We start from the raw sequence: 10,000 nt of genomic DNA on the forward strand, positions 1-10,000 counted from the left end.
GAAGTTATCACTTGCTTAACTTCTCCTTACTTACCCACGAATCCGCCCTTATGGTGCTGCTCCTTTAGACTTGGCCGACCCGCAGTTTGGCGTTTCTCTCTATTCCGCCTGCCATTTTCCACATCAGCAAACTTGAACTCTTTGATCAATCGATATCCACATCACGCAAAAGGTCACCAAGCGCAAACCCATTGAAAGAACATTCGTTTCATATCTTCTACCTCTCTAGTCGTTTAATTGCATATTTGGGGAAAAGGGTGGGGCGTGGGATGGCGTAGAGTAACAGCGTGTGTCGCCCAATCGCAGGAGGGGCGGGTTTCCGGGGATATTATTCTTATTTTTAAAACAAATAAGTTCTCCCTCTTTTTCTCTCTCTCTCTCTCTCACTTTTGCGTTTTTTTGTCTTGCCATTGCCCCCGGATTATGCACCGGAAAAATCACCTCCTATCTATCTCTGGTGCTGCTGCTGCTGCTGCTTATCTTATCACGCGAACTCTCTAGGCGGATTTTATGAGAGTCAGTCCACCGGGAGCCAACGGATGGTTCACGCGAACCGTAGCTGTCTTCATGGCCGGACTGGCCGGATGCTGTTGCTGCTGCTGCTGCTGCGACTGGGACTGTGGCTGCAGCTGGTGCTTCTCGCTACCCTCCAGGTGGGCCAGACACTCGCGGAACCCGGCCAGAAACTCGTCGGCGTTCTCGCGCGTAAACACCATCGGCGGCTTCAGCTTGACCACGTTGTCGTCCGGCCCATCGCTGCTCACCAGTATCCGGTGGATCGTCTTCATGCGCTCCACCACGGCTTTGGCGGCGCTCGTCGCCGGCACCCGCCGCTGCCGATCGCTCACCAGCTCGATGCCGACGAACAGACCGGTACCGCGTACGTCACCCACCAGCTCGTACTCGTCCGCTAGTGTCCGACACTGTTCGAGCAGATAGCGGCCAACCAGCAGCGCGTTCTCCTGGAGCCGCTCCTCATCGATCACGCGCATCACCGCGTTGGCGATCGCACACGACACCGGATTACCACCGTACTGGAAGAAGAGGATACCCATTTGCATGAATGGACGTCCAGTCACAGCGTGCGAAATGAGCAGCGGCTTACCGTGTTGAAGTAGCAGACACCGGTCGAGGCGAAACTCTCGGCGATCTCGGGCGTCGTCACGACGGCCCCGACCGGGTGGCCGTTCCCCATCGGTTTGGCGATCGTCACGATGTCCGGGATGACCTGGTGCGGCTCGAACGCCCAGTAGTGCGTACCGATACGCCCAAACCCGACCTGCACCTCGTCCGCGATCGTCACACCGCCAGCCGCCCGCACCGCCCTATAGGTGCAGAGGTGTGCGTTAGTAGTGAGCGTTTGCATTACACGACACGATGAGGATCTCGTCACGACGCGATACTTACTCGTAGACGCGGCGGAAATAGTTGGGCGGTGGGATGATCTGGCCACCGCAGCTCTGCAGGCTCTCCGCGATGAAGGCGGCTACGCCGGTCGGGCTGCGCTCGAGCAGCCGCTGTACCTCGCTGGCGTACAGCTCGCCCAGATCCGTCCCGGCCGGGTAGTCGCAGTCCCGGTACTTACCCCGGTATACATCCGGGCACGGTGCCTACGGTGGGTGCGTCGACGGTGATCAGCACACATCACACACACACACACACACACACACACACACACACACAGAGGGGGGGGGGGGTTTGCATGCTTACCACGTGGACAAAGTCTGGCTTGGGGTCACCGCCCGGCTGGTTGAACTTGTACGGCGAGATGTCCATCACGGCGGACACGTGCCCGTGGTAGGCGCTGCAATTGGACGGATGAAGGGAAGGGGGTTTGTGTGGCGAGCCTTTTGGGACGCGCGACGCCACGCCTCGTTCGGTACTTACTGGTCGAGCGTGATGACCTCATGGCGCCCGGTGTGCTGGCGGGCGAGCCGGAGCGCCAGATCGTTCGCCTCCGAGCCCGAGTTGACGAAGTAGCACACGGACAGCCGCCCCGGCATCTTCTCCGCGAGCGTACGGGCGCACAGGACCAGCTCGTCGTGCAGGAAGCGATTGTTGGTCGACAGCGTGGCCAACTGTCGCCGGCCCGCCTCCACCACTGTCGGGTGACAGTGTCCCACTGTGTTAAAAAAAAAACGACAAGAGGAAAGAGAGAGAGAGAGTGAGTGAGGAAGTGAGGATAGCATATCAACTATAGCCTAGCATGCCCACAGATCTACCCACAACGGTCCAGACGCACCGGGGGCGTTATCTGGCACCGCGCCTGCTAATGCCTGTTAGGGGACGGCTTCGGCTTTTTTTTTTTTTATTTAGAAGTCCGTTTTACTCGAAGATGCTTACTCACGGGGAACGGGGGGTCAATAGCTGGGAGTCGTCGCTGATAAATCGCTGAGAATTATCGCTCGACGCGACCTCCCCGAAAAAAGGGCATCCCCTATCTGCCCCGGTCGCTGTCTGATGGGCGCTCTTCGACCCCCTTCGGAGCGTTGCTCGAGCGAGCGAGGGGTAGGCAGCGATAGGTACCGATAGATAACCGCCATTGACGTCAACCTGCCTGTCCTGTCGGTATAAGACACTCTAGCAACCACTATCGCCAGCAGCAGCAGCATGCTGTGGGCACTTTTGAAAATCGAGGCCATCGCTATACAGTGAGTGTGTGTGTGCGTGTGTGTGTGTGTGTTTGAAGTGGTTTTGCTTCATCATTAAACAACACACCGCCACACACACCCCTCTCGTGCGGTGGTAGCGTGACCAGAACCGGCTTCGACCGGCCGGTAGCACGTGCACAAATCGTGCCTGTCATCGTCCAGCGAGCCAGCGAGCCAGCCAGCCAACCAGCCGCTCATGTCATCATCATCCTGCCATCCTGGTGGCCATGCGGTGACGTCACTTACCGTGGGCGACGTTGTTGATGCAGTCGAGGTAGCGGGCACCCTGCTCGTCGTACATGTACTGGCCCTGGCCACGCACTATCTTCAGCGGATCGGCCCGGTAGAACAGCTGGCAGGACTTGCTGGAAGGGGAAAGGGGGGGGGGGGGGGGGGGGTCAGATGCGAGAAGCAAAATGCGGCGGGAGGACGACACGAGACTGTGAAAATGATCGAGCAACCCGCGATTATCGCACGATCGCGATGACCGAGATGACGGATGCAGTTGACCTACTACCGCTACGACAACAACAACGACAACAACAACAACTACTACTACTACTGCTACTGTTGCTGCTGTTACTGCTAAGGGGCACGTCTGTCCTAGGCACTGCATCACCACCTGGGCCTTGCTCTCCTTGGATCAGTGTACTTGGAGCCAGGGTACCAGGTGTACACGGTAGATCGCGCATCGCACGAGGGCCGTATCCGTATCCTTGGTTACGCGTCGCAGACGGAGACCGAACTGCCTCACCTCACACCCCCCAAAATAAGTAGCCCGGTTCTTATCATTCAACAACGGGACAACGACGTAAACAACACTCATCAAGCAGCAGGTGATGAACACCGCAACCCAAACCCACCGACAACAGCAACAACAAGAGCGCAGCAGGACTAGACTGTGGCCGATCTCTTCTGCACCCTTCTCGCTTACGGGGGGCCTCGGCCGTAGCCCTAAAAATAGCGAGCCAACGTGTTGGCGTGTGCCGGTCGGGGTGCAGCTGTTATTTTTTTTATTCGCCGTGTACTTGCTGCCCTGGCGACCGAGGATACCCCCGGTATAACCTTGGCTTTGGCTTTTGATTGGATGGGAGTGACAAAGATAGAGAGAGAGAGAGAGAAGGGGGGAGGGGGCGGGGAAAGAGATGGAAGCGAAGGGAGCGGTGGTTCAGGGAGCGGTGGCAGAAGATCTCACACCTACCCAATGTGCTTGTTGCGCAGCGCGATGGTGTCCGCCTTGGGCATATCCTCATGGGCATCCATTTCTTCCTGGGATGATAATGATGATGATGATGATGGTCTGGGCGCTAGGGGTCCTAGGTCTTTCCGGGCGCTACACCACACCTTCGTCGCGGCACTACTTCCCAACAAACACCACACTCGTTGCTCCGTTGCTGCCAGACACACGCCGAGGACGGACGGCGAGAGTGGCTGGATTAAAGCTCACCGCGCACGACACGCAGAAGTATACCTACGGGGACTCTAGGGGCCACTGACACTGGCGACAGGACACTGGTCCTCCTCTGTGTGCTCTGTGTGCGTACTCTGTTTGAATGGTGGTCCTTTTTGGTGGGACACCGCGGTGGTACGGGATACTGAGGACTCGGTGCGGTGATGGTGGGAAGGGGAGGCGAGTATGACGGGGCCAAGTGCGCGCCGCGTGGCGTGGCGTGGCTTGGCGTGGTGTTGTGTTGTGTTGTGTTGTGGTGCCACCCGGGCGATGACAACAACAGAGAGCCAACAACAGAGTCAAACTGAGGCACTAGCGCGAACCCCTACCGCTATTTGTACCGACCGACAAGGCAAGCTCAACAAGCCTCTACTCTGCTCCACTTACGTGCCCATCTCTCTCTCTCTCTCTCTCTCTCTCTCTCTCTCCGGTCTCTCTATCTCTCGCTCTCATCACTTTATCTCTATGCAGAACCAAGATCTTTTCGCTCGCTCTGGCGCGCAGACGAGCCAAATGTTGAAGCTTATCAGGCTCTTGGACTTCTCTCTCCCCCCCCCTCTCTCTCTCTCTCTCTTGTTTTTTTTTAGCTCAGTACTGCATTCACTCCTTTGCCGTAGTGGAAGAGTGTAGCTTGTGCTTTGTAAGGACTCGTCGGAGAAGGAGAAGCGAAGGCTCGTACACTATTGCTACTGTTGCTTCTGCTGTTTGCTGCTACTGGATGTCCCTATGGAGCCGCCCATTACCTCTTCGGCTTATCCCACCTGACCGCACTGCACGTTGCCTCCGTCCTGCCTGTTGGTCCTTTATTTATCTAGCTTAAGTGGCGGCCACTGATGATGATGAGGTATTCCACAACAACAACCAACACGCTGCGTAATAAATCAATCCGTAGCGCATTCGTTGCCAGGTTGTCCGTCCGTCCATCAGCCCCGCTGGGTGTCGGGTGACAATTGCAATAAAGCCGTTCATCAACAGCGTACGATGCGGTAGTGGACTTGCGCCAATTGATGGTGCGATGGGACCGCCCCGGACACCAAAACTCCCGGGGCCGACTCGGACTCGGGCCACCGTCGACAAACAGGCTTGTTTTGTCTGGAGGAAAACAGAGGGTGTGGGAGGGAGGAAGCGAACTCTCCGGGGTTTTTTTCAGCAGATTACAACAACAACACACACACACACACACACGTACACACGCGCACGAGTACGCACAATAAATGGCGACCGCGCAGGAGACTGGCGCGAGTTCAAGCGCGAGGGGCCATGCCTCGATCGATCCACTCCGACCCGAACATTTGAAGAGTGATAAGCAGCCAAGCAGCCGCACGCTAGAATGTGGCGAACCTATTAGCCGATACCGTCCGTCGGACGCCCCCCCCCCCCCCTTTAAAAAAAAACTCCTCCGAGGGGGCTCTTCTGCTCCATTAGCGCCGCTCTTGCTCAGGTACGGTGGACAAAGCAAGAATGCGTGTCAGTCATAGCGTTGGAAGATATCACCGAAACGGAGAGAGAGAGAGAGAGAGAGAGAGAGAGAATGGCAGGGCGAGAAACATCTAATGATGGCGGACAATTGTTGCAGCATAGGTTTTTTGGTATGCTCGTAGGATATTGACTCACACACAAGGCACACATATACACAGAATGAAATCACATTCTATGACCTTAGCTAATCGGAGAAAGTTGGTGACAGGACAAATTGATGGCCAATTGTACCTCCGCGCGTATGGCTGTTGTTTGTCAGGACTAAGGTATTTTGGAAGGAAGTAGTAAGAGGGCCCTAGACCTACGGCTAGGGCGACCTACCAACGCCGCTCGGTTAATGGCACAAATGAAACAATACGTGCAGACGGAGGCGGACTGGTGGAACCATCTCCCTTCCCCTTTCCTATTGAAGATACAACATATTTGAGCGGTTTATGGTTGCAATTGCGCGCGTAGGACGTCCGTGACACTGCTGATCACTTCTGAACACCCTTCCACATACTCTCTCGCCCTCTCTCTCTGAAACAATCGGTCGATCGGATCGGATGTTGAAAAACACGCTCGTGCGGTCAAGCATCCCACGCTTGCGCGCGCGTGCGCGCGCGTACAGCACCTTCACGCTTGCGACCGCGGTTCTAGTCGTTCGCGCACTCCGTTTCGTGATTCTTTTGCATTCCACAACGCGCGCGACTGCGATTTCACTCATTTCACCAGGGCGCCCGACGCCGTTGGTATCGATCTTTTTATTCTGTCCATATATAATCTATACCTATTTATATGTTTTACCTCTATATATCTTTATGCTCTGCCGAATGCTTTTTCCTTTTTCTTTTGGTTGCAACTGCTTCAACACACATCCCCGCGTCGACCCCAAGTCGAGAGGGTAGATGGGATATGGCGTGGGATGGGAGGGATGAAAGGGGGCGGACCGGGTACTACTTTCTGCGTGTGGGTGCTGTGTGCTTTTTGTTCACTGTTTCACGATTCGCTTTGATATTCGGTTGGATATTGCAAACAGAACGATTCAACCTCAGATCCACACCCCTTTTAACTCTTCTAGGATATGGGTCACTATGTCTCCGGCCTCGCCATTGCCTCTTTAGTTACACAGCGATGTTGTGAGCATGGATTTGAGCGAACGATACTGGCGCTACTGCTGTGGCTGGGTTGATCCTTCGGCTACGTTTTAGGCCTGTCGCTATCCATGTGCCGAAGGCACCGTCTCTATTTCGGCCTCTCGGTGTGTATGCGTGCGTAGGATATTAATCAACAATGCTATGCTTTTCCCATGTGCGTTTGTTCGCGTAGAATCTACAGTGAGGAGACCGTAAACCTCATCAGCTCCCTTGTTTTGCTTCACTTTTATTGTTTTTTATGTGTTGCATGTTTTTTTTTGCCATGTTTCTTAAAAAGAGGTATTCATTATTCTCGTAATTTAAGCATTCGAACCTAGCCGCGATAGTTTCGCTCGTTCGCAGCGCCATGGCTGCTTTAAATAATGTACAACATTCGCCGGCTCGGACCTGTGCACGAGCATGTGTGCATGTGCAGATTGTGGCCAATAAAAGGGGATGGAGAGTAGTGGTGTATGATAATGTTGTGCGTGAGTAACTCCAGCGATTTGCCGCATCGTTTATTTTCCATATATAATTTCGCATTCACCTTACCGAGGATGAGATATGTGCACGGGAGAGTGGGAGCATAACTAGCTGGCTCGCTCACTTAACGCAACATGGTTTTATCAAATGTCTAACACCCTCTCTCTGCGTGCCTTCACCACCAACAAACCGTACTCACTGAACGTATCATTTTGCACGCCTAAACGCGCAATTTCGCGCACTACGCAGGCTACGTGTTGTAGTGTGCGTGTTTCCTGCTCCATGCGTCTCCTTGAGCGGCCGAGGCGCGCAAAATGATCAGGTTTACATTGCAAAATCATGTTTCGCACTAATGCCCTCTCCTTTTTCACATTCATTCCATGCTAGAGCACGATTTTGATTTGATTTCAATGCCACCATGGTGCACGACCCCATATCGCGAGATGCAGCACGCATCTGCAATCGCCGTTCACTGCTCGTTTGGGACTTGTTTTGTGAATGGTGAGATCACTTTGTCAGTGTTCCCGGTGTACTTCGTTTTCTTTATTTTTTGCAACACAAGCCTGCCAGCGCTGTTACAATCTCGGTTCGTAATCCTAACAGTGGAAACTCGTTTGGTTCGATAAGAGAGTGGCGAAAGAGGAAGGAGTCATCCATGCCACTGCCCGAAGCTCCTTCACTGCTGCGACCCCACATCGATGTTGGCAAGCTACGTAATGGATGTTATGCGCTTCAAAAGCCTACCCTTTATCTACACAACCTGCACACTGCCCACCTCGCTCTAAATCACCGAGAGCATGCGATGACGATATGAGCAAGGTGAGTGGGCTTACTATGCTAGTCCATGCTCAGACTATGGTAGGACCAGCACGCTCTTTCCGGCACCTCTTGCTTGTTGCACGCTTGCATTCCTAGATGATGGATCTTAACAGCTCCCAGGTAGCTGTTTCACTTCTACATACATGGCGCAACCCCATTTTCAATCCATCTCTCTTTCACTCTCCATCCAACTCAAAGTGTCTCTTCACCGTTATTGTGTGTCATCATTAATTTTGCGGGTTTCCTGCTAAAAAAGAACCCTTTATCGTTCGTTGCGTACGTGCTTACTGTGATCCTTCGAGCACACACACAATCAGACACATTCACTCCGCTTTCTTGTATTGGCCGTTGTGCACCACTGCCCACCAACCGCAGTTGTTAGGCGGGAGGAGTCATGGTTCACTCTACGTACTTCGTTACTAAAACAGTTTCCTGCAATTTACTAATCGTTCACCGCACATTCCAAAACTCGATCCATATAAACGAAACTATCTGGAAAAGGATGAGATGTGGAGGGGGGAAAGAGGAGAGGAGGGGATGTACATCGCCCGTTACGGAGAAAAGTCGAGCTTGTATTATTATGCAGCATTATAATCGTATCTTATTACGTTATGCCTTAAACGCTAAATTCGCCATCCACCGGTCCGTGCGCCGCGCTACTGCAGGCTTTCACGTTATTCCGAAAATTCATTGTTAAACCAAATGAGATCTATACAAATTTCTTCGAGTGTGCGCGGCATTCTCCTATCTTTCTCTACTGACAATCTTTCTTCTCTTTCGATCTCTACATCCCTTTGCCAATTATTCTTCATTGGTCTAGCGTTGAAGTAACTGCACTAACAGTAATCAAAGGTATTTCAAAGAAAAAAAAAAGATCACCAAATTAACCACAAATACGAACGTCTGTGATCCGCCTCCTGCTAACGTCTATTAAAAAGTCGAAATACAACAACCACACGCGTCATCTCGACGAATCTCCTCTTTCCGAGCCTTACTTTTCACCTTCCTACTTTACAATACGAAATCCAACATTCGCTGCTAGAGTGGCAATGTATAATGGTAGTAGTGTGGGTGGGAAAGGAAAAAATAGCTTTACAATAAGGCTAGCATGTAACTTAGTGTCTATCCTATAAAGTATATGAACACCATCATGGAGAAGCGAAAGCCAAGGAATCGACAGAATCGAGGTAAACTCGGGCGACTGAAGGAGGTGCCGATCGAGAGGAGAGTTAAAATTATAAACAACTTCACATACACACACCGTGCGGAGCTTCGTCGATACTGTGCAGGGAGCACGAGCACGAAATACGGAACCGCGGTGGGCGAATGGGGGGTAAAGATAGCTAAAGCTGAGATTGACCGAGGTCTCGATTGCCTTGTGGCCACGTTTTGTTAACCATGGCAAACCGAAATTAATCTAGTAATAGTCGGTTAGCAGCCGTTAGCTGAAAGCTAGGCACACTAACAAACGCACACACAAACACATGCACACCTTATGTTATAGTTGCTAGCAACGTCTTCCCACCCTAATGTTTAACCTTCGCACATTTCTTCCTTTTCCTTCGCGACCCGCCCTGTGCTCTCTCTCTCTCTCTCTCTCTCTCTCTCTCTCTCTCTCTCTCTCTGCTCTATTCTGAAACATGAAAACCTTAAGCCTAGTGTTTGTTCGTGTGTCCACTACGCTAGTGACTTCTACTTGGCAATGCGACCGATGGTCGAGGGTACCGAAGCAGCCGCTGCTGCCGCCGCCCCGTAGCCGGCTGCCATCGCGGCAGCTGCGGCCGCTATCGGATTTGGATGCTGTGACGCTTCCTGTAACTGGACACAGTTAACCGTCATGTTGGAGAAGTCGACCACGATCGGCGCGGAGATAACGTGATGGTTTACGTTCAGGTTGATGCTCTGCTGCTGCTGATGGGCGGCTGCAGCAGCCGTGGCTGTGGACGCCGCAGTGGTGGACGAATGTGGTGTTGGTGGCTGCTGTGGCCCATGAACATGCCCTG

At 53.0% G+C, this 10,000-nt stretch overlaps 3 protein-coding genes across 3 annotated transcripts in view; 1 reads left to right on the plus strand and 2 right to left on the minus strand.

Moving 5' to 3' along the window:
* Positions 1-72, plus strand: part of LOC126579704 (mucin-5AC-like) — a 5,683-nt gene extending 5,611 nt beyond the window's left edge. Inside the window, exon 6 of the mRNA XM_050243249.1 lies at positions 1-72. This exon is cut by the window's left edge and continues 2,432 nt beyond it. The gene's annotated coding sequence lies outside the window, so the exon portion shown is untranslated.
* Positions 73-206: 134 nt separating this feature from the next.
* On the minus strand, positions 207-4,414 carry LOC126579985 (alanine--glyoxylate aminotransferase 2-like). The gene is made up of 7 exons (XM_050243801.1): positions 3,853-4,414; positions 2,898-3,016; positions 1,888-2,122; positions 1,711-1,804; positions 1,408-1,610; positions 1,106-1,325; positions 207-1,034 (listed from the first exon to the last, which is right to left on the minus strand). Exons 1-7 carry the CDS (start codon positions 3,912-3,914, stop codon positions 498-500), a joined length of 1,470 nt encoding a protein of 489 aa, XP_050099758.1. The 5' UTR covers positions 3,915-4,414; the 3' UTR covers positions 207-497.
* A 4,191-nt stretch (positions 4,415-8,605) lies between these two features.
* Positions 8,606-10,000, minus strand: part of LOC126579558 (putative uncharacterized protein DDB_G0271606) — a 2,877-nt gene continuing 1,482 nt past the window's right edge. Inside the window, exon 1 of the mRNA XM_050242954.1 lies at positions 8,606-10,000. This exon is cut by the window's right edge and continues 1,482 nt beyond it. Within this exon, the coding sequence (XP_050098911.1) occupies positions 9,690-10,000 (311 nt within the window). The 3' untranslated portion in view covers positions 8,606-9,689.

The sequence above is a fragment of the Anopheles aquasalis genome, chromosome Y (assembly GCF_943734665.1).
Source record: "Anopheles aquasalis chromosome Y, idAnoAquaMG_Q_19, whole genome shotgun sequence".
Classification (NCBI taxonomy): Eukaryota; Metazoa; Arthropoda; class Insecta; order Diptera; family Culicidae; genus Anopheles; species Anopheles aquasalis.

Bases quoted from the DNA above. Each gene is read 5' to 3' on its own strand.
- LOC126579985 (XM_050243801.1), bottom strand. From the start codon at position 3,914: ATGGATGCCCATGAGGATATGCCCAAGGCGGACACCATCGCGCTGCGC. The intron at 3,017-3,852 runs GTAGGTGTGAGA...TTCCCCTTCCAG, and splicing joins CTGCGCAACAAGCACATTGG to CAAGTCCTGCCAGCTGTTCT. The intron at 1,035-1,105 runs GTAAGCCGCTGC...CTCTTCTTCCAG, and splicing joins GTGTCTGCTACTTCAACACG to TACGGTGGTAATCCGGTGTC.